The 24,551-nt window shown below is 38.8% G+C and overlaps 1 protein-coding gene across 1 annotated transcript in view; it reads right to left on the reverse strand.

Annotated features, from left to right (window-relative positions):
* Positions 1 to 2,302: 2,302 nt before the first annotated feature.
* LOC124245948 (tetratricopeptide repeat protein 27-like) overlaps positions 2,303 to 24,551 on the reverse strand; it is a 45,442-nt gene continuing 23,193 nt past the window's right edge. Inside the window, exons 3-4 of the mRNA XM_046673779.1 lie at positions 4,765 to 4,808; positions 2,303 to 3,902 (exon numbers count right to left, since the gene is read on the reverse strand). Coding sequence (XP_046529735.1) covers positions 2,410 to 3,902; positions 4,765 to 4,808 — 1,537 coding nt within the window. The 3' untranslated portion in view covers positions 2,303 to 2,409. The remainder of the gene's footprint in view (positions 3,903 to 4,764; positions 4,809 to 24,551) is intronic.

The following is a 24,551-nucleotide window of genomic DNA, read 5'->3' on the forward strand; positions in this document are numbered from 1 at the left end:
GATGCTGGCCTCATAGAATGTGTTAGGAAGTGTTCCATCCTCCTTAATTTTTTGGAATAGCTTGAAAAGGATAGCTATTAATTCCTCTCTGAAAGTTTGGTAGAATTCCCCAGGAAAGCCATCTGGTCCTGGGGTTTTATTCTTTGGGATGTTTTTGATTGCTGTTTCAATCTCTTTCCTTGTGATTGGTCTCTTCAAATTGTCTGCCTCTTCTTGAGTGAGCTTTGGGAGATTGTAGGAGTCCAAGAATTTATCCATTTCCTCTAGGTTATCCATTCTGTTAGCATAGAGTTTTTCGTAGTATCCTCTTATAATCTGTTGTATTTCTGCAGAGTCTGTTGTTATTTCTCCTCTTTCATTTCTGATTTTGTTTATTTGAGCTTTCTCCTTTTTTTCTTTGTAAGTCTGGCTAGGGGTTTGTCAATTTTATTTATCTTCTCAAGGAACCAGCTTTTTGTTTCATTGATCCTTTCTACTGCCTTTTTTGTTTCAATAGTATTTATTTCTGCTCTGATTTTTATTATTTCTCTCCTTCTGCTGACTTTGGGCTTTATTTGTTCTTCTTTCTCTAGTTCAGTTAGGTGTAGTTCAAGATTGCTTATTTGGGATTTTTCTTATTTGTTAAGATGTGCCTGTATTGTGATGAATTTTCCTCTTAATACAGCTTTTGCGGTATCCCATATGAGTTGGTATGGCATGTTATCATTTTCATTTGTTTCCAGGTATTTTTTTATTTCTTCTTTAATTTATTCAATGATCCATTGCTTGTTCAGTAGTGTATTGTTTAGTCTCCACATCTTTGTGCCTTTCTCAGCTTTTTTCTTGTAATTAATTTCTAGCCTTATAGCATTATGATTGGAGAAGATGCTTGTTATTATTTCAATTTTTAAAAAATTTGTAGAGGCTTGCCTTGTTTCCCAACATATGGCCTATCCTTGAGAATGTTCCGTGTGCACTTGAGAAGAATGTGTAATCTGCTGTTTTAGGATGAAGTGATCTATATATGTCTATTAAGTCCAATTGTTTTAGTTTTTCATTTAGCTCCACTATTTCCTTGTTGATTTTCTGTCTGGATGATCTGTCCATTGATGTGAGTGGGGTGTTGAGGTCCCCTACTATTATTGTGTTGTTTTTAACATCTTCCTTTAGGTCTGTTAATAGTTGCTTTATGAACCTTGGTGCTCCTGTGTTGGGTGCATAGATATTTATAAGCGTTATTTCTTCTTGATGAAGTGTCCCTTTGATCGTTATATGTTGTCCCTCTGTGTCTCTCTTACCCGTCTTATTTTGAAATCCACTTTGTCTGATATAAGAATTGCAACACCTGCTTTTTCTTCCTTGCTATTAGCTTGAAGTATGTTCCTCCACACCTTCACTCTTAGCCTGTGTTTGTCCTTGGGGCTGAGGTGTGTTTCCTGGAGGCAAGAAATTGTTGGATCTTGTTCTTTAATCCATTTTGCCACTCTGTGTCTTTTTATTGGAGAGTTCAATCCGTTTACATTGACAGTGATTATTGATGCATGTGGACTTAATGATGTCAATCTGTTGCTCGTTATCTGGCTTTCCTGCTTTTCTTTTCCTGTGTGCTTTAGCCTACCCATTTGATACTGCAATTTCTTATGCTGGGTTTCTTAGATTTTGTCTTATTTATGTTTTGTGTCTCTGTTCTGTTTTTTACTTTAGTGGCTACCCTGAAGTTTGTTTTTAGAATCTCGTGTATAATATAGTCTATTCTCTGGTGGTCTCTTACTTACTTGGCCTAGACTGATTTAGTCCCTTTCCTCTTTCCCTCCTAAATTATTATTTTCATCTCTTATTCCAACTCATCTTATGAGTTTGTAGTTAGAGTGATAAGATCGTCTTTGCTTTGGTAGTTTCCTTACCTTTATCCTAATGCTATAGTTGAATATTTGCTATCCTATTCTGGTTCTATTTATCTGTCTCCCTACTCTGTGGTTTGTGACCCCTTTCTCCCTTTTTTCTTTTTTCAGGTATGAGAGCTTTCTTGACGATTTCTTGTAGTGGAGGACTTTTGATTACAAATTCCCTTAACTTTTGTTTGTCTGGAAAAGATTTAATTTCTTCCTCATATCTGAAGGATGTTCTTGCTGGATAGAGTATTCTTGGCTGAAGATTTTTACCTTTTAAAGTTTTGAATATGTCACTCCATTCTCTCCTAGCTTGCAGGGTTTCTGTAGAGAAATCCGCTGAAAGTCTGATAGGAATTCCTTTGTAGGGTATTTTCTTCTGTCTTGCTGCCCTGAGTATTCTTTCTTTTTTTTTTTTTTTTTTTTTAGCCATAAAAAAGAAATTTATTTAAAAAATCAATATCTTGTGTTTCAGATACACAGGTATAAGAGAACTTCCAGAAGGTGAAAGTGCCTTTTCCAGAAATTGTTCCCAGAATGGTCAATACTGATTTCGAAATTGGTTGCTTAGGTCTTGGAGCTCTACTACCAAGGCGTCCATAGCTGCTATTTCATCAGCTAACTCCCCGGAAATTTCTCCACTTGCCACATCTGTAAAAAGTTGCTTTGCTTTAGATAACAAGCCCCGTAAATTGAGTCGAACCGAAGAAAGCACTTGTACAGCCTCCTGAGGACTGGATTTGCCTTTACTGCATTTTATAGCCACATGTGCGAGTCCTAAGGCTCTCTGAACCACTTCCTTAAATGATGTAATATCTTTCTCCCAACAACTGGACTGTGTGTCACACTTGTATGCCTTAGATAGATACTGGAACGCCTTTTCGTTTTCATCAGGCTTTTCACTTTGCCCATTTCCATATATCTGGGCATATAGCCTCCAGATTTCTCCATCATTTGTCACTCTTGAAGTTACTCTGCCAAATAACTCCTGCAGCTTTCCTTTGAGGCCAGTTGCAATATCTCCACTTCGATCAGTCATCCCATCAATCACTGCCTTGACCAGAATTTTAAGGACCTGAACATCTTTGTATTTGTCTTGTAAGTCCAAGAGCCGGTGATAAGCTTTAATGGCTTCTGAAAATTCCCCAACATCGGTGCTAGTGAGAATGTAGTTTTCCCAGATCTGCCAGTGTTCATAGTTGCACTTGAGGGCTTCTTGTAAAGTTCTAAAAGCTTTTTCTTTTTGTTTTAATCGGATATAAGATGTTGATAAATTGTTCCAAGCTTCAGCATTGTCAGGTTCTAGAGCCACACAACGCTGAAATGCCTTCGCTGACCCTCCGTAGTCTTCCAAGGCCAAACAGGCACAGCCGAGAGAAAACCACACACCGAGCTGCATGGGATTGATCTTCACCGAGCGTTCAAAGCACTCCACACATTCCTTAAACTCCCTGCTCCGCAGATGAAGGAGGCCTTTGGAGCGCTGCGCACGGGCACTGCGGTGCCGGGACAGCTCCCAGGCCTTGTCGTAGTAGGAGTGGTCGCGAAGGACATCTCCAAGCAAGCAGTATAAACTTGGTGTTTCTTTTTTCTCCAGCTCTTGCCTAAGGATTTCTTCTGCCTTCCCATGCTGCCCGGCTCTTTCATAACAAATGACAACATCTTCCCACATTTCTAGCTTCTCAAATATCTGAAGAGCTGAACTGGTACATCCAAGCTCAAAGAGTAAACTTGCAAGTTGGTGCTGAATGGCCCAGTGAGGTGGTACTCGACAGCAATAGAACATCTTCAGACGTTCCAATACAGATGTAGTCTTATCTTCAAATTGATCTGCAAGAGCCTGTGTCTGCCTCATTGCCCGTTCCACTCGGCGTGTGCTTCCTCTTTCAAGTTTTGTCCGGAGGAGCAAGGCTGATGTCTGAATGGCCCAGAACTTTGGTTGTGAAAGCAAACATGTTGTAAATGCCAACAGCTCCTCCTCAGTTAACTTATGCACCGGATTATTCTTTTGGAAATTTGTGCCCTTCGGAGGCGCTGGAACGGTAGGAGAGAACATCGCTCCCTCCCCTAGAGTCTGCGATCGCTGTCCCTGAGTATTCTTTCTTTGTCTTTCATTTTTGCCATGTGTACTACTATATGCCTTGCAGTAGGTCTTTTTACATTGACAAATCTAGGAGATCTGAAAGCTTCCTCTAAACACATTTCTCCCTCAATCCCTAGATTTGGGAAGTTCTTTTCTATAATTTCATTAAGCACACTTTCTGCTCCGTTTTCCTTTTCCAGTTCTCGGGAATTCCTATGATCCTTAAATTCTTTCTCCTCATTGAATCTGCTATCTCTCTAATACTTTCCTCATTCCTTTTAATCCTTAGTTCTCTTTCTTCCTCTGTCTGGAGCCAATCAGCCTGTCTATCTTCGATTATGCTAATTTGCTCTTCTATGGTGTCCACCTGGGCATTCAGGGAATCCGTATTCTGTTTTATCTGGTCCATTGCGTTTTTCATCTTTAGTAATTCTGTTTGATTCTTCTTTATAATTTCAATCTCTTTTGTGAAGTAACTCCAGAACTCGTTGGCTTGTTTCTCTATCTTTCTCTCTACCTCATTGAGTTTTTTGATGATAGCTACTCTGAACTCATTTTCACTTAGTTTACCTATTTCCAAGTCCTCAGGACTTAATTCTGTGTTTTTATTGTTTTCCTTCTGGTCTGGGGCTTTTATAAATTGCTGGATCATAGAGGAGCGATTTTTTCGCATGGTGGTAGAATTTGCTTGCAGTTACAGCCTGTCACCACTAGATGGGGGTCGAGAGCCATGCGTTCTGAGCTCTCCGCCTTCTGGCAAGATGGCGGCGCCTAGCGCTCTTTGCCGGGGGAGGGGTGGTTTTTCTGACTCACCGATCTGGATTCGGATCAGTTCTGTTCTCTGGTCTCCCGGGGCCCTGGGTTTATGGAGTCCCCACACACAGAAGCTTTCCCCTGTCAGCGGGTTTCCATTGTACCAGTGGCGGGAGTCCTAGACGATCCCCCAGTCGCATGGCCCCTCCCCTGCTCCTTCCCACACCCGCGGCGTCGATCCCAGACTCTAGGGGAGGGAACGAAGTTCTCTCCTACCCTGTTCCAGCTCCTCCGAGGCTGGCAGCAGGGTCTCCGTCCTCCTTCTTTTGATACTGTAGGTCTCTGAGTCCTGGCATTAGGTTTATTAGCTAAAATTCAGGGGTTTTTTCCAGTCCTTTGTTGAAGTTTGGAGGGGAGTGGGTCCCAGGTCAGCTCACCCTGCCATTTTGCTCCGCCGTTTTAATCCATCACTCTATTTTTGTGCAGTCATGCGCAGCATAACAATGTTTTGGTCAACAATGGACTGCATATGTGACAGTGGTCCCATAAGATTATAATGGAGCTGGAAAATTCCTATTGCCTAGTGATGTTGTAGCATCATAGCACGATGCATTACTGATGTGTTTGTAGTGATTCTGGTGTAAACAAACCTACTGTGTTTCCAGTCATATAAAAATATTTTTACCAAACCAATATGAGTTTCCTTCTTGGTGAGCTGAAATCAAAGCCTTCACCAGAAGTAGTTGTTACACAAAGTAAATTTTCTTTGCAGCAAATAAGGAGACCATGGGGAATCACTTCCGAAGCTGTGGCTCCCCAAACAAGAGAAAGCAGATGTCTTTTATTTTTGGTAGGGAGTGAATATGCAAAAGGGAAGTTTCACCGTTACACGTACATGTGAGTATTCACTCGCACAGACACAGTTTGAAAACATGCTTCCACATACATCACATGTTATGGTAATCAGGCCTAAGCTTCTCCTAGAGTAGAGATCTTAACATTAAAATGAAGCAAAGGTAACTTTTGGATACTTCTCAGCCCGTCTGCACAGGTGTCACTCTTACAGTGGAGTTTGGACAAGTTCAGGGTGGTTGGTGATTGCATCTCTTAACATAACTGAAAAACAACTTTGAGAAACAGTTAAGTGCTTTTGAAACCTCCTTTGAGTTACTTGTGGCAATTAGTTGATGACAGTATAGCACATACAATTATGTACAGTACATAATACTTAATGATAATAAATGACTATGTTACAGTTTTATGTATTTACTATATATACTTTTTATTGTTATTTTAGAGTGTACTCTTTCAACTTACAAAAAAAAGTTTACTATAAAACAGTATGCCATGTTATGCTGACAGCAGCCTCATACATCTCATGTTTACTGTGTCTCTTGCTTGCATAATTTTCTTTTGTGCTTGATTTAATCTCACGTTGTTTTGTTCATCGTGACCCTTAAGCATACAAAATCCACTGCTAATATTTCCAGTAAGAAGCCATGTCAAATGATTGACCTAGAAATGAAATTAAAAATGATTAAATACTACGAAGCTGAAAAATCAGTGATGGTTATTGCTCACCAGTCAGGCATGTCCCATCCCACCATAGCTATGAACTTGAAGAAGAACAAAGTAGTGGAAACTGTTAAAAGATCCACTTCATTGAAGGCAATGAGACTAACAAAAATTCGAGAAGGGCCTATATCAGACATGGAGAAACTTTCTAATGACCTGGATCGAAGACCAGACACAGAAGTGTATCCGTCTTTACACAATGGTGAATACAACCAAAGCAAAAAGTTTGTGATGTTGAAAGAAAAAGCTGGACACTACTATGATGTTGAATTTACTGCTAGCTCTGAGTGTTTTAAATGATTCAAGAATTGTTATTCATTACATATGGTGAAAGTGAGTGGTGAGTGTGCGAGTGCTGATGTTAAGGCAACTGAAGAAGTTTTGGAAACTCTAAATGAGCTGATTGTGGAGGAAAATTACTTGCCAGAGCAAATATTCAAAATGGATGAAACCTCCCTATTCTGGAAATGGATGCCTGGAAGGACTTTCATCCATAAGGAGGCCAAGTCAATGCCAGGTTTCAAGGCTTTTAAGGACAGGATAACAATCTTGCTTGGGGCAATGTTTTAGGCTACAAATTGAAACCCTTTGTGTTCTGGCACAGTGAGAACCCCAGGGCCTTCAGGCATATCAGTAAGCACACACTGTCAGTGTACTACAGGAGCAATAAGAAGTCATAGGTGACCAAGCTCCTTTTTCAAGATGCCCTCCTGATTTGCTATGCCAGCAAAATGGAGAAGTACTGTTTGGAGAACAACATGCCTTTCAAGATTTTGCTTATTGTTGATAATGCTTGTGGACATCCTCCTTTTATTGGTAATCTTCATCACAATATCAAAGTGATGTTTCTCCCTCCAAATGCCACCTCTTTGATTCAACCAATGGATCAAGGAGTTATAGTAGCTGTTAAGGCCTACTACCCAAGGAGGACCTTTGCCCAGGCTATTGCTGCAACTGAGGAAGACACTGACGTAATTCTAGAAGGACTACAACATCTATGACTGCATCAAGAACCTTGCTTGCACATTAGTCAGAGATGGATTTGGCTTTGGTTGAAGGCTTTGAACAGCCTCTTTTCTTGGAGGCTGGAATTTCTCCATCAGTCACTTGGGACTGGATAATTTGAGAGTGTGCTTGAGGCTGTAACAAGGTCAGGGGCTTACTTGTTATACCTTTAGGCTTGGAGAGGTGGGAGGAGGAACTGGTTCTTGTATCCGGAGACAGAAAGAACTGTTGGAAAGCCACACACACACCCCCACACCAGAAGAGAATGTGTTATGGACTGAATTGTGTCCCCCTCCAAATTCACATGTTGAGGCCCTAACCCTCACTACCTCAGAATATGACTGAATTTAGAGATAGAGCCTTTAAGGAGGTAATTAAGGTAAAATGAGGTCACTAGGGTGGGTTCTAATCCAATGGGACTAGTGTCCTTATAAGAAGAAGAGATTAGGAAACAGACATGCACAGAGAGAAGACTATGTGAGGACGCAGGGAGAAGACAGCCATCTACACACCAAGGAGAGAGGCCTAGGGAGAAACCAACTCTGCTGACATCTTGATCTCAGACTTCCATCTCCCAGAACTGTGAGAAACAACTTTCTGTTTCTTAAGCCAGCTACCCCAACCCAAAAGAACCATGCTTTGACTTGGGATGATGTCACCAAGGAGTGTATGCATGGCATCTGGAAGAAGACACCCAGGAAATTCATCCATGACTTCAAAGGATTTTCCAAGGATGAAGAGGTTGCAAAAATCAACAAGGTTGTGGTTGAGATGGCAAACAACTTTAACATGGGTGGTTCCTGAGGAATTGACTAATGAGGAGTTATTGGAACAGGAACTCAGAGCTGAAGAAGAGGTGAGAGTAAAGGAAACCACAGGAGAAGAAAAGGAAGAAGAACCTTCGAGAAAATTCAGTGAAGGGTTTAGCAGAAGATTTTGCAGACCTCAACAAACTCCTTAAAACTTGGACCCCAATACCAAAACGTTTGCATTAATAGAGAGGAATGTTCGTGGTGAATTATCTACTTACAAGCAAATCTATGATGAAAAAAAGAAACAAACTAAGCAAACCAAAGTGGACATATTTCTGAAAAGAGTGACACCTCCTGAAGAAGAGCCTCAGGTGGGTCCTTCAGGAGGTATTCCAGAGAAAGGCATTGTTATCATAGGAGATAACAGCTCCATACGTGTTATTATCCCTTTCTAGTGGGACAAGATCTGGAGGTGGAAGACAGTGATATTGATGATCCTGACCCTCTGTAGGCCTAGGCTAATATGTGTGTTTGTGTCTTGATTTGTAACAAAAAAGTTTCAAAAGTAAAAATAATTAAAAATTTTGAAAATAGAAGAAAGCTTATAGAATAAGGATATAAAGAAAGAAAATATTTTTGTACTGCTGTGCAATGTGTTGGTGTATTAAGATAAGTGTTATTACGAAAGAGTCAAAAAGTTAAAAAAATTAAAAATTTATAAAGTAAAAAAGTTACAGTAAGCTAAAGTGAATTTATTATTGAAGAAAGAAAAATATTATTTTATGAATTTGGTGTAGCCTAAGTGTACAGTGTTTATAAAGTCTACAGCAGTGTGCAGTAATGTCCTAGGACTTCATATTCACTCACCACTCACAGACTCACCCAGCGCAACTTCCAGTTCTCCAAGCTCCTTTCGTGGTAAGTGCCCTATATAGGCGTACCACTTTTTATCTTTTATACTGTATTTTTACTGTACACTTTCTATGTTTAGATACACAAACGCTTACCATTATGTTACAATTGCCTGCAGTATCCAGTACAGTAACATGCTGTAAAGGTTTGCAGCCTAGGAGCAATAGGTTATACCATACAGCCTAGGTGTGTAGTAGGCTATACCATCTAGGTTTTTATTTTTTAAATTTTTTTCATTGCAGTAACATTGGTTTATCACATTATATAAATTTCAGGTGTACATCATGATATTTTTATTTTTGTGTAGATTACATCATGTTCACCACCTGGAGACTAATTACAATCCATTGCCATGCACATGTGCCTAATAACCTCTTTTGCCCTCCTCCCTCCCCCTTTCCCCTTTGGTAAACACCAATCCAATCTCTGTCTCTATGTGTTTGTTTGTTGTTTTTATCTTCTATTTGTGAGTGAAATCATATGGCATTTGACTTTTTCCCTCTGACTTATTTTGCTTCGCATACACCCTCATGGTCCATCCATTTTGTCCTAAATGGCAATATTTCATCCTTTTTTTGTAGCTGAGTAGTATTCTATTGTGTATATATACCACATCTTCTTTATCCATTTGTCCCTTGATGGGAACCTAGGTTGCTTCCAAGTCTAGGCTATTGTGAATAATGCTGCAATGAACATAGTGGTGCATCTATCTGAATAGACCAATCACAAGTAAAGAGATTGAAACAGTGATCAAAAACCTCCCCCCAAATAAAAGCCCAGGACCAGATGGCTTCTCTGGAGAATTCTACCAAACATTCAAAGATTTATTACCTATCCTCAAAATATTCCAAAAAATTGGGGAAGACAGAAATATTCCTAACACATTCTACGAGGCCAACATCACCTGATACCAAAGCCAGAGAAGGACAACACAAAGAAGGAAAATATAGGCCAATATTGCTGATGAACATAGATACAGAAGTCCTCAACAAAATATCAGCAAACCGAATACAACAATACATTAAAAAGATCATATACCATGATCAAGTGGAATTCATACCAGGGACACAGGGATAGTTCAACATCCACAGATCAATCAATGTGATACACCACACTAACAAAATGAGGAACAAAAACCACATGATAATCTCCATAGATTCAGAGAAAGCATTTGACAAGATCCAACATCCATTCATGATAAAAACTCTCAATAAAATGGGGATAGAAGGAAAGTACCTCAACATGATAAAGCCCACATATGACAAACCCACAGCCAACATCATACTCGATGTGGAAAAACTGAAAGCCACCCTCTGAGAACAGGAACAAGACAAGGGTACCCACACTCACCACTCTTATTCACAGTACTAGAGATTTTGGCCAGAGCAATTGGGCAAGAAAAATAAATAAAAGGAATCCAAATAGGCACTGAGGAAGTGAAACTCTTGCTGTTTGCAGATGACATGATTTTATATAGAGAAAACCCTAAAGAATCCATTGGAAAACTATTAGAAATAATCAACAACTACAGCAAAGTTGCAGGGTACAAAGTCAACTTATAAAAATCAGTAGCATTTCTATGCTCTAATAATGAACTTACAGAAAGAGAACTCAAGAATACAATCCCATTTACAATTGCAACAAAAAGAAGGAAATATCTAGGAATAAATTTAACCAAGGAGGTGAAAGACCTATACAAGGAAAACTATAAGACATTACTGAAAGAAATTGATAATTACATAAAGTAATGGAAAGATATTCCATGCACATGGATTGGAAGAATAAACATAGTTAAAATGTCCATCCTACCTAAAGCAATCTACAGCGTCAACGCAATCCCAATCAGAATCCCAATGACATTCTTCACAGAAATAGAACAAAGAATCTTAAAATTCATCTGGGGCAACAAAAGATCCCAAATAGCCAAAGCAATCCTGAGAAAAAAGAACAAAGCTGGTGACATCGAAATCCCTGACTTCAAAATATATTTCGAAGCTATAGTAATCAAAACAGCATGGAACTGGTACAAGAACAGACACACTGATCAATGGAACAGAATTGAAAGCCCAGAAATAAAACCACACATCTGTGGACAGCTAGTCTTTGACAAAGGAGCCAAGAACATACAATGGAAAAAGGAAAGTCTCTTCAATAAATGGTGCTGGGAAAACTGGACAGCCACATGCAAAAGAATGAATGTAGACCATTATCTTTCTCCATACACAAAAATACACTCAAAATGGACCAAAGACTTGAAAGTAAGACCTGAAATCATAAAACTTCTGGAATAAAAGATAGGCAGTACACTCTTTGACATCAGACTTAAAAGGATCTTTTCAAATACCATGTCTACTCAGACAAAGGAAACAAAAGAAAAAATAAACAAGTGGGACTTCATCAGACTAAGGAGCTTCTGGAAGGCAAAGGAAACCAAGATCAAAATGAAAAAACAACCTACAAAATGGGAGAAAATATTTGCAAATTATATATCCGATAAGGGGTTAATCACCATAATATATAAAGAGCTCGCACAAATGAACTACAAAAACCAAACAACCCAATCATAAAGTGGGCAGAGGACACGAACAGACATTTTCCCAAAGAAGATATGCAGAGGCCAATAGGCACATGAAAAGATGCTCAACATCACTAATCATCAGGGAAATGCAAATCAAAACTATACTTAGATATCATCTTACACCCGTTAAAATGGCTATAATCACCAAGACAAAAAACAACAAACGTTGAAGAGGTTGTGGAGAAAAGGGAACCCTTATCCACTCCTGGTGGGAATGCAAAGTGGTGCAGCCAATGTGTAAAACAGTATGGAGATTTCTCAAAAATTAAAAATAGCAATACCATATGACCCAGCTATCCCACTACTGGGTATTTATCCAAAGAACTTGAAATCAATAATTCAAAGAGACTTATGCACCCCTATGTGCATTGCAACACTATTCACAATAGCCAAGACGTGGAAGCAACCCAAGTGCCCATCGACTGATGATTGGATAAAGAAGATATGGTGTGTATATACAATGGAAATACTATTCAGCCACAAAACAAGACGAAATCGTCCCATTCGCAACCACATGGATGGACCTTGAGTGCATATCATGTTAAGCTAAATAAGCCAGACAGGGAAAGACAAACACCATACGATTTCACTCATATGTGGAATATAAACAAACTTATGGACAAAGAAAACAATTTAGTGGTTACCAGGAGGAAAAGGGGTGGAGGGTGGGCACAAGGGGTGAAGGGGCATACTTATATGGTATATGACAAATAATAATGTACAACTGAAATTTCACAATGTTATAAGCTATTTTGACCACAATTAAAAAAATGAAAAAAAGAAGGAGCAAGGCAGGCTCATTAAAAGTCCTGGGTTTGCAGGCTGTGCCAATGACGGGGAAGGAGGGAGGGGGACACATGCCTCCAACTTGCCCATAGCTCACCTGCTGAAAATCATAATAAATCCAAATGCTAGATGAAAAAAAATATATATGTGGAACAACTATTTTCAGGCATTAGACAAGAGATAGCCTGCCAGAAAAAAGTTCAACATTCTTTAAAGGGTGGCAACAAATTCTAGAAAGATAAGATACAGAGAAGATAAAATAATAAGATAATCTCATTATTCATAGATGCCATATTTGCAAATTCACCTACTTGCTAAAATTTATCTGTAACTCTCAAATCAAACAAAGCAATGCTGTCTTGTTTGAACTCTCGAGCTGTAAACAAATGTCATTTCCATGGCCTATTTAGTGCCACATTTTTCACAATTTTATCGGTAGTTTTGCTGTTTAAAATGACCCCCAAGGGTAAGTGCTGAAGTTCTTTCTAGCGTTCCTAAGTGCAAGAAAGCTGTGATATGCCTTACAGAGAAAATACATGTGTTAGATAAGTTTCCTTTAGGCATGAGTTATGGTGCTGTTGGCCATGAATTCAATGTTAGTGAATCAACAATATACAGTCAAGCACCACATAAGGACGTTTCAGTCAATGACGGATCACACATATGACAGTGGTCCCATAAGATTAGGACCACGTAGCCTAGGTGTGTAGTAGGCTACACCATCTGGGTTTGTGTAAGTACAGTCTGTGATGTTCACACAATGACAAAATCTCCTAACGACGTATTTCTCGGAATCTATCTCCGTTGTTAAGCAACACATGACTGTATAAGAAATAAGGTGTCTTTAAATAGAAACATAAAACTGTTTCTTATTGATCAGTTGATGAAAATATTTTGGCCAGAGGCTCATAGGAACCTAACCCTGTATTTCCCCTAGGAGCAGTGGTTCAGTATTTGTTAACTCAGTGTGCATAGTGGCTTTACAGAACCTAACTACCTCAAATAATGAGAATCAACTGTAATTCATATCCAGTAGACTTGCTCTACAAGAAATATTAAGGGAAATTCTTCAGGCTTAAGGGAAATTATACCAACTGGAAATTCAGAGCTACATGAAGAAATGAAAAGCATTGGAAATGGTAAATATCTGTGTAAATATAAAAGATTTGTTTTTACATTTCTTAATATACTGAAAAGACAATAGACTATTTAAAGCAAAAAGAATAACAGTGTACTGTAGGGTCTATAACCTAAATAGAAGTAAAAATGCATGAAAACAATAGTAGAATGGGAAGGAGAACAGTAAGAGGAAGGAAGTGTACTGTCTATAAAGTTCTCACATTATATGTGAATTGGTACAACATCAATTCAAAGTACACTGTGATAAGTTATGGATACATTTTGTAACCCCCAGATCAGCTACTAAAAAATAAAACAATAAATATGGCTAAAAAGCCAAAATAGGATGCTAAAAATACTCAAGAAATGTCAAGGAAAGGAGAAAAGGAGGAAAAGAAGAACAAAGAAAAGATGAGACAAATAGAAAAAAATACCAAGATGGGAGACTTAGAAACAACCATATCAATAATTACAGTAAATGCTCCAAATAAAAGGCAGAATTCATCAGACTAGAAAAAAAAAGGCTTCCCGTAATAAACCCTGTTTAAATACTTAGGTTAAAGTAAAAGGACAGAAAAATATATATACACAAACAGTAATCATAAGAAATCTAGTGACCATATTAACATTATATAATAGACTTTAAGACAAGGAGTATCACCAGAGATATATATGTAGGGATATTTCGTAATGATGAAAGGGTCAAATCATAAGAAGACATAACTCTCAACATGTATGTACCTAGTAACAGAGTTGCAAAATATGTGAAGAAAAAATTTGTAGAATTTAAAGGAGAAATAGATAAATCCACAATTATATTTGGAGACTTTAACGCTCCTCTCTCAGTAACCAATTGAACAAGTAGACAAGCATTAAGATACCGTCAATCAACTTGTCCTCATTAACATTTATAGCTCTTTCCCCCAGCAACAGCAGAATACATATTCTTTTCAAGTGCATGAGGAACATTCACCGTGAGAAACCGTGGTGGACTGTAAAGAAAGTGTCATAAATTTAAAAGGATGAAAATAATACGTACCTTCGCTGACCATAAAAGAATTAAATTAGAAATAAAAAATTAGAAAGATATCTGAGAAATTCCCTAAATGTTTGGAAACTAATCGAATGCCATGATAACTGGGCACTTTTGACTGATTTAACTGGAGGTCAGTCACTACTAAAGTATACAATCTCTCCTCCTCCTCCCTCTCCCCGAAACACACATCAGTGTCTATTTGCACACATTCACATATAGGGGGTCATTTGCTTTGTAGCCATGAGAGAAGAAAAGAGTTTTTGGTAGTGAGAAGGGCTAGAAAAAGATAAGAGCAGCTCTAAGAGGATAATATGGAGTGGATTCCTTTTCCGGACCTGCAACTTCTATGGTTAAGCAAAGGAGAATCATCAGTTGCTGGACCTGCCTAAGGGAAACTTTGAGAGAGTGAGCAAAATCATAGCTGTTTCAAGTCCCAGATGACAGAGTATGACACAGGGTTGGGGAGGATACCCTTCTAATCCAGAACCATTTGGGCACCTCAAGGATTGCAAGGTTTAGGAGGAGCTACAGAAAGCACTGTTAGCATGGACACTGGTATCACATTCTGAACAGTAAGCAGTTAGATTTCTATAAGTAGGTTTGCAAGGAGAAGACATGGAGAAGTGGAAGCTGGAATGGTATCAGAAAAATAAGGTGGGACTCCCAGAAATAGATGGTATATTGTGGGGCACTCTAAAGTGATGTGTGGTCTTATTGTTACACAGATTGTTACTTAGTAAGCGCGTATAACTTACTGAGAGCAAAAGGTGGAATAGTCCACTTTTCTGGAATAAGTAGCAAGGTGCTCCAGGGGCCAGTCTTAGGGACCCTCTTGCTAATCTAGAGTTGTTTGAGGATCTATGCAGATGGAGAGAGATATGATTACTCCTTCTGAGTGGTTTGTTCCCTTGACTCCAATAGATTTCCCTGTACAGAGGATTATTGCGCCTGGTTGATTGTTGATGAAGAACTGTCCCTTACCTCCAGCTCTTAGCGGTTTAAATTTGGAAACGGAAAATGGAAACATTAACTCAAACAGATATTCATATGCACCCCCATGTTCATCGCAGCATTATTTGCAATAGCCAAGATATAGAAACAACCCAAGTGTCCATCGATGGATGAATGGATAAAAATGTGCACTATATTTTTACAATGGAATATTATTCAGCCATAAAAAAGAATGAAATCTTACCATTCGCAACAATGTGGAAGGACCTTGAGGGTATTATGCTAAGTGAAATAAATCAGAGAAAGACAAACACTGTATGTTCTCATTTATGTGTGGAATCTAAAAACCCCCAAACCAAGCTCATAGATACAGAAAACAGAATGGTGGTTGCTAGAGGTGGGGGGTGGGGAGTGGGTGAAACGGGTGAAGGGGATCAAAAGGTACAAACTTCCACTTATAAAATAAATTTCATGGGGATGTAATGTACAGCATGGTGACTATAGTTAATAATACTCTAATTGCATATTTGAAAGTTGCTTAGAGAGTAGATATTAAAAGTTCTCGTCACAAGAAGAAAAATTTTTTGTAACTTAGTGATGGATGTTAGTTAGACTTAGTGTGGTGATCATTTTGCAGTGTATAGAAATATCAAATCATTATGTTGTTCACCTGAAACTAATACAATGTTATATGTCAATTATACGCCAATGAAAAAAAAGTTTGTAAAGGAGCTCCACAAGCCCAAAGGTAAGTGCAGGAGAGAGGAGGCTGGTATAGACCTGCATAAACAGTGTTCAAAAGGCTAAACACCAGATGTAGTAAGCCAGACAAAGAAAGACAACCACTGCATGATTTCACTCATATGTGAAAGATAAGCAAACACATGGATAAGGAGAACAGATTAGCGGTTACCAGAGGGGAAAGGGGTGGGGGCTGGGCAGAAGGGTTAGAGGGGCACATATGTATGGTGATGGATAAAAATTAGTCTATTGGTGGTGGGCGTGCTGCAATCTATACAGAAACTGATATATAATAATGTACACCTGAAATTACACAATGTTATAAACCAATATGACCTCAGTAAAATAATCGGAAAAAATAAAGGCTAAACACCAGATGTAGACCTGAGGCCTTCAAGGAATGGTTAGGGCAACACAAAGAGCTTTTTAAAAGTTAAGAGCAAGAAGACACTTAGGAAAGGGATACAACTGACAATGATGCACTAGTGAGTAATAAAGATAGGACAGACCCCCTCTGCTCTCACTTTGTACCTATATTTTCTGTCAAGGAGAAATTTTCATCCTGGGAAGTCTAGCCCAGTGCTTTTCAAACTTCACTGTGTATATGCATCACCTTGGGGATTTTGTTAAAATGGAGATTCTGATTTGTAGGTCTGGGTGAGCCCCAAGAATCTGCGTTTCTAACAAGCTCCCAAGTGATGCTGATGCAGCTGGTCCTCCAAGCACACTTCGAATAGCAGGAGTCTGGACCAAACGTTGGTAAAGAAAAAAAAGTCCAGGATGGGTAAAATGGGTGTTACGAGTAATCTCATTGCTTTAACCTGATTCCAGTCTCTGGTCTGGACAAATTACATCTCTCAGAGCATTGGGAGTGCTGGCAAATGAGACTTCTAAACCACTCTTGAGGATACTTTGATTCTCATCATTGTGGAGACTGGGAGAGGTGCTAGGAGCCTGAAGACAGGCAAATGTGATGCTAGGTTTCAAAAAAAGAAATAGGAAGTGCAAGCGGCCAGATCAGTAAGCTTGATATTAATTCCAGGAGACAATCTAAAATGGATTATTTTAACAGGATGGTTTCTATTCACTGGACCAAGTGTGATTTCACTAAGAACAAAACCTGTCAGACTAGTTTCATCATCTTTGGTAGGTTTAGTAGAATGATATATCAGGGCAGTGAAGTAGATAGAGAGCAAATTAAATTTAACAAAGCAGTAACTGAGGACTTTTCAAGATTTTATTTGTGCAGAGCAGCACAATAGTTGACTGGCTGTGAAGACAATGAGGGGGATTAGTAACTGGTTGATCCAAGTCTGCCCAGAGGGCCCTGATTAATGATTAATAGCTCCCAAAGGATAGTCTCCAGGCCTGTTAAAAGGCTTCTTCTGTAGCCTGGTCTGTTTCAGCAATTTTATCACTGGTTTAGATCAGCGGCTCTCAAATGTTAGGGTACCTCAGAATCTCTTAGGGGTAGGGGATGCTTGTTAAAATGCAGATTCCAAGTCTCCAATCCTGGGCTCTGATTCAGCAGGTCTGAATGCCTTTTTAATAAGCATCTCAAGGTGATTCTGAGGAAGTTGCTCTGTGGAGCTCAATTTGAATGAAACTGATGAATAGGAATGAACACAAGCAGCTTAAAGCACTCTTTTAAAAAAGTATGTATTTCAAGTTTTCCAATTGACTAAGGGATAGTAAAGCCAAAGGTAATATTTCCTTAGAGAGAGATTCCCAGGCCCTGAGGATGCCCATTTTCTTGATTCTAAATGAGACTGAGAGTGGAAAAGTATTTTTACCTTTGGTTTATATTGTTTGCGTTAATTATTTTAAAAAGAAGCCCAGGATTTCTGCTTTCTAGAAGATGGAGTACACATACTTTTTGCTATTTCTCCAATGAAATACAACTAAAAACCCTTGACATTGTACATAAAGCAAACATATGGAGACTCTGAAAAGTGGAGTGAAGAGGGAAGACCATTTAGGGATCTTAGGACCCAAGGAATGATATGGTGGTGAGTTCCTTGGGTTTCCTTTTTGCCTCATTTTTCCTAGTCTTGGAGCTGAAGAAGGTGACAACCCAGAACTGCAGCGTCCAGCAGCCTGGAACCGCCAATGAATGTAGACAAAAAAAGCCCCAAGAAAAGCCTGCTCTCTTTAGCCAAGGACCAGAAAAGGGACAGCCTAGAATGACAGGAAATGTTTAGACCATAATTGCTTTACTTCAGCCAAGCACTACAGAAAAAATGTGGCCCCATCCCCACCCACACCCGCAAAGGCCAAGTGGGGAGGCTAGATTTCTACCGTCACAAGGCTGTAATGTGGTACCCAAACTAGGGTAGTGTCAGAGGAGGCTTGGAGTAGAGTCAAGTCTTTCAACACTGCCCAGCAGTAACAAGGTCACCTTCCCTCATGGTGTCAGCAGAAGATATGTCAGTAACAAGGCATCTACACCTCTCAACCTGGGAGGTATCAGTGGAGCCTGAGTGAAAAGCTGGAACTCCCAGCCCCACTCAGCAGCCCTTCCTCAGGTGTGAAAGGAGGCCCAGGGGGTAACCTGGAAGTTCACTACCATCTGGCAGTAGCGTGGCAGCATCTCCTTTTCCCCTGGACAGAACAGTGTCCAAATTTACCTCTTCTTATAAGGATACCTGTCATATTTGATCAGAGCCCACACTAATGACCTCATCTTAACTTAATTACATCTGCAAAGACCCTATTTCCAAATAAATCCACATTCACAGGTACCAGGGGAATAGGACATCAACATATCTTTGTGTTTGGGGGGACACAATTCAACCCATAACAGGTGCCAACAGTGAGATATTGATCTTTTCGAAGTATTGCTGTATTCAGGTTGCCAATATTTTGTTGAAGATTTTTCTATCTATGTTCATCAGCGACATTGGCCTGTAGTTTTCCTTCTTTGTGTTGTCCTTGTCAGGCTTTGGTATCAGAGTGATGTTGGCCTCATAGAATGTGTTAGGAAGTGTTCTAGCTTCCCTAATTTTTTGGAATAGCTTGAGAAGGATAAGTATTAAATCCTCTCTGAAAGTTTGGTAGAATTCCCGAGGGAAGCTGTCTGGTCCTGGGCTTTTATTTTGGGGGATGCTTTTGATTACAGTTTCAATCTCTTTACTTGTGATTGGTCTATTCAGATTCTCTATTCCTTGTTGATTCAGTTTTGGGAGGTTATAAGAGGCTAAGAATTTATCCATTTCTTCTAGATTGTCCATTTCATTGGCATATAGCTTTTCATAGTATGCTCTTATAATCCTTTGTATTTCTGTGGTATCCATTGTTATTTCTCTTCTTTCATTTCTAATTTTATTTATCTGAGCTTTCTCTCTTTTTTTCTTTGTAAGTCTGGCGAGCAGTTTGTCAATTTTTTTAATCTTCTCAAAGAACCAGCTCTTTGTTTCATTGATCCTTTGTACTACCTTTTTTGTTTGAATTGCATTTATTTCTGCTCTGATTTTTATTATTTCTCTCCTTCTGCTGACTTTGGGCTTTGTTTGCTCTTCTTTTTTAATTCAGTTAGGTGTAGTTTGAGGTTGCTTATTAAGGATTTTTCTTGTTTGTTAAGGTGGGCCAGTATTACAATGAATTTCCCTCTTAATATGGCTTTTGCTGCATTCCATATGAGTTGGTATGTTTTCATTTTCATTTGTCTCCAGATATATTTTTGATTTCTCCTTTAATTTCTTCTACAATCCATTGCTTATTCAATAGCATGTTGTTTGTCTCCACATCTTTTTTTTTTTTATTATTAATGTTATGATAGATTACAACCTTGTGAGATTTCAGTTGTACATTTTTGTTAGTCATGTTGTGGGTACACCACTTCCCCCTCTGTGCCCTCCCCCCACCCCCCCTTTTCCCTGGTAACCACCGATCAGATCTCCTTATCAATATGCTAATTTCCACCTATGAGTGGAGTCATATAGAGTTCGTCTTTCTCTGACTGGCTTATTTCGCTTAACATAATACCCTCGAGGTCCATCCACATTGTTGTGAATGGGCCGATTTTGTCTTTTTTTATGGCTGAGTAGTATTCCATTGTGTATATATACCACATCTTCTTTATCCAATCATCAGTTTCTGGGCATGTAGGCTGGTTCCACGTCTTGGCTATTGTAAATAATGCTGCGATGAACATAGGGGTGCAACGGACTCTTGAGATTTCTGATATCAGGTTCTTAGGATAGATACCCAGTAATGGGATGGCTGGGCCATAGGGTATTTCTATTTTTAACTTTTTGAGAAATCTCCATACTGTTTTCCATAGTGGCTGTATCAGTTTGCATTCCCACCAACAGTGTATGAGGGTTCCTTTTGTCTCCACATCTTTGTACTTTCGTTAGCTTTTTTCTTGTAATTAATTTCTAGCTTCATAGCATTGTGATTGGAAAAGATGCTTGTTATTATTTCAATCTTCTTAAACTTATTGAGGCTTGCCTTGTTTCCCAACATTTGGTCTATCCTGGAGAATGTTCCATGCACACTTGAGAAGAATGTGTATTCTGCTGTTTTTGGATGAAGTGTTCCATATATGTCTATTAAGTCCATCTGGTCTAGTTTTTCATTTAATTCCATTGCTTCCTTGTTGTCTTTCTATAGGAATGATCTATCTGTTGATGTCCCCTACTATGATTGTGTATTATTAATATCTCCTTTTAGGTTCGTTAATAGTTACTTTATATACTTTGGTACTCCTGTGTTGAGTGCATAGATATTTATAAGTGTTATGCCTTCTTGGTGGAGTGTCCCTTTGATCATTATATACTGCCCTTCTTTGTCTCTCTTTACCTGTCTTATCTTGACGTCTACTTTGTCTTATATAAGAATTGTGACACCTGGTTTCTTTTGTCTGCCATTAGCTTGGAGTATCATCTTCCATCCCTTCACTCTGAGCCTGTGTTTGTCATTGGAGCTGAGATGTGTTTCTTGCAGGCAGCATATTGTTGGGTCTTGTTCTTTAATCCATCTCAGTGCTCTGTGTCTTTTTATTGGAGAATTCAATCCCTTTACATTTAGAGTGATTATTGATATATGAGGGCTTAATGCTGCCATTTTATCACTTGTTTCTAGTTCTCCTGCATTTCCTTTGTTTCTCCTCCCATGTTTTTCAGTCTACCAATTGAGTTATGTAGTTTTTTATGTTGTGTTTCTTTGTCTCATTCTGCTTTTCTGTTTAGCGATTACCATGAAGTTTGTATTCAAAATCTTGTAGATAAGATAGTCCATTTTCTGATGGCCTCTTATTTCCTTAGACTAAACCAATTCAGTCCCTTTCCTCTTTCCCTTCTAAATTGTTTTTCTCACATCTTACTCCATCCTGTGTTGTGAGTTTGTGGTTAAAATGACAGGATTATCTTTGTTTTTGGTATTTTCCTTCCCTTTATCTTTAATGTTATACTTGAGTATTCACTAACTGGTTCTGATGTATAGATACAATTTTCTGATTTTGTCTACCTATTTATCTCCTTACTCCATGCTTTGTAACCCCTTTCTCCCTTTTTCTTCAGGTCTGAAGGCCTTCTTGACGATTTCTTACCGGGGAGGGGGGGGGTGTCTTGTAGCTATAAACTCCCTTAGCTTTGTTTATCTGTGAAGGTTTTTATTTCTCCATCATATCTGAATGATATTTTCACTGGATAGAGTATTCTTGGCTGAAAGTTTTTGTCCTTCAAAGATTTGAATATATCATTCCAGTCTCTCCTAGCCTGTAAGGTTTCTGCAGAGAAATCCACTGAAAGCCTGATAAGGGTTTCTTTGTAAGTTATTTTCTTCTGCCTTCTGCCCTTAATATTCTTTCTTTGTCATTCACTTTTGCCAGTTCACCACTATATGCCTTGCTGTAGGCCCTTTAACATTGACATATTTAGGAAATCTGGTAGCCTCTTCCACATGAATTTCCATCTCCTTACCCAAGGTTTTGGAACTTCTCTGCTATTATTTTTTTGAGCAAGCTTTCTGCTCCATTCTCCTCTTCTCCCTCTTGAATACCTGTAATTCTTTTTTTAAAAAATTTTTATTGAGTTAATGATAGGTTACAATCTTGTGAAATTTCAGTTGTACATTATTGCTTGTCAGTCGTGTTGTAGGTGCACCCCTCCACCCTTTGTGCCCACCCCCACCCCATCTTTCCCCTGGTAGCCACTAATCTGTTCTCTTTGTCTACATTTTTAAATTCCTCATATGAGTGGAGTCACACAGAGATTGTCCTTCTCTAACTGGCTTATTTCACTTAACATAATTCCCTCAAGGTCCATCCACGTTGTTGCAAATGGGACAATTTTGTTCTGTTTTACGGCTGAGTAGTATTCCATTGTATATATATACCACATCTTCTTTATCCAATCATCTGTTGATGGGCACTTAGGTTGCTTCCATGTCTTGGCTGTTGGAATACCTGTAATTCTTATGTTGCATTTCCTAACTGAGTCAGATATTTCTCGGAAAATTTCTTCATTTCTTTTTAGTCTTAGTTCTCTCACCTTCTCTATCTGGAGCATTTCAATATGTCTATCCTTGATTATGCTGATTCACTCCTCTATGATGTCTGCCTGAGCGTTCAGGGAATCCATATTTTGTTTTACCTCATCGATTCTGTCTTTCCTCTCCAATATTTCCGATTGATTATTCTTTATAGTTTCAATCTGTTTTGTGAAGTAGCTCCTGAACTCATTGAATTGTTTCTCTACATTCTCTTTTAACTCATTGAGTTTTTTGATGATAGCTATTTTGAATTCTCTGTCATTTAGATTACATATTTCTGTGTCTTCAGGACTGCTTTCTGGGTGCTTGTCATTTTCTCTCTGGTATGGAGATTTAATATAAATTTTGGTACTGCTAGCAGGCGTGGCTTTGTCCTTTTGCATCCTGGTATTATTTGGTCACAGTTACCACCTATTGCCACTGGGTAGGGGTCAAGAGCCACATATTCTGAACCCTCTGGATTCACCCAGGATCCCAGGCACTGGAGCTGGTGCTGGGTGTGTGAGGGTGATGGGCACTTTCTTCTGTGTGCTCTTGTGGGCTTACTCACTGTGCTGTCTCTATATGCTCTGCTGGGGTGTTGGCTTGATAAGGTCACTCCCCACAATAGCTTTCACCCCGGTAGTGGCTTTCCCCTAGGCTGCGAGGTACCTCGGGGATCTTTGATGTTCCTGCAAACGAATGTCTCCTCTCCCCTTCCTTCCCTCTCAGAGGCCGCACACAGTCCTGGATCACAGTCTTTTGGGGAGGGAGTGACGTTTTCTCTTACCCCATTCCACCTCCTCTGAGGGGGTCTCCAGCCTCTCCACCCTCTGACATGTGGCTGCGTGGGTCTCTCAGACATCTTTTGTGTTGTGTGGATGTCCTCTGTTGGAGTATGAATGTCTTTTTCATTGTATCAGGGAGGGGAGAGATTGCTGGGAGAACTCACTCTGTCATGATGCTGATATCATGTAATGATATTTTTTGAATGCTGAAAGAAAAGTACTGTCAATCCAGAATCCTATACCTAGTGAAAACATCCTTCAGGAATGAAGGTAAAATCAAGACATTCTCAGATGAGGGATAACTAAGAATTTGTCACCATCAGACCAACCCCAAAAGAATAGCTAATGAAATTGCTCTAAACAGAAAGGATATGATAAAAGAAGAAATCTTAGAACATCAGGAAGAAAGAAGTAACACAGTAAGCAAAAATGTGGGAAAATAAAATAGACTTTCTTTCTCTGCTTGTGTTTTCTAAATTATGTTTGATGGTTGAAGCCATAATTATCACACTGTCTGATGTGGTTCTAAATATATGCAGAGGAAATATTTAAGACAATTATATTATAAATGGGGGAGGGAAAAAGAGTATAAAGGGAGGTAAGATTTCTATATTTCACTTAACCTGGCAAATTGATAACACCAGTAGACTGTCTTAAATCATATATATATAATGTAATACCAAGAAAAGCCACTGAAAAAAACCTATGCAAAGGAATATACTTAAAAAATGCTACAGATAAATTAAAATAGATTTCTGAAAAATATCCAACAAACCCACAGGAAGACCGTAAAAGGAAACAACAAATGAAAAACCGAGAGAACAAACAGACAACAAAAAAATTATTTGGCAGGCTTAAGCTTTAACATATCAATAATTGCATTAAATGTAAGCACTATAAATACAACTATTAAGAAACAGAAATTGGCAGAGTGGATTAAAATACAGGGCCGATTATTCACTGTCTACAAGAAATAGAAAATAAGCCAGGTTGAGCACTTGAAAAGAATGTGTATTCTGCTGTTGTTGGGTGGGGTGTCCTAGAAATGTCTATTAGATCTTGTTGGTTGATGTCATTGTTGAGTTCTTCTATATCCTCATTGATTTTCTGTCTAGTTGTTCTATTAATTG

This window comes from Equus quagga, chromosome 10 (assembly GCF_021613505.1).
Source record: "Equus quagga isolate Etosha38 chromosome 10, UCLA_HA_Equagga_1.0, whole genome shotgun sequence".
In the NCBI taxonomy this organism is placed as follows: Eukaryota; Metazoa; Chordata; class Mammalia; order Perissodactyla; family Equidae; genus Equus; species Equus quagga.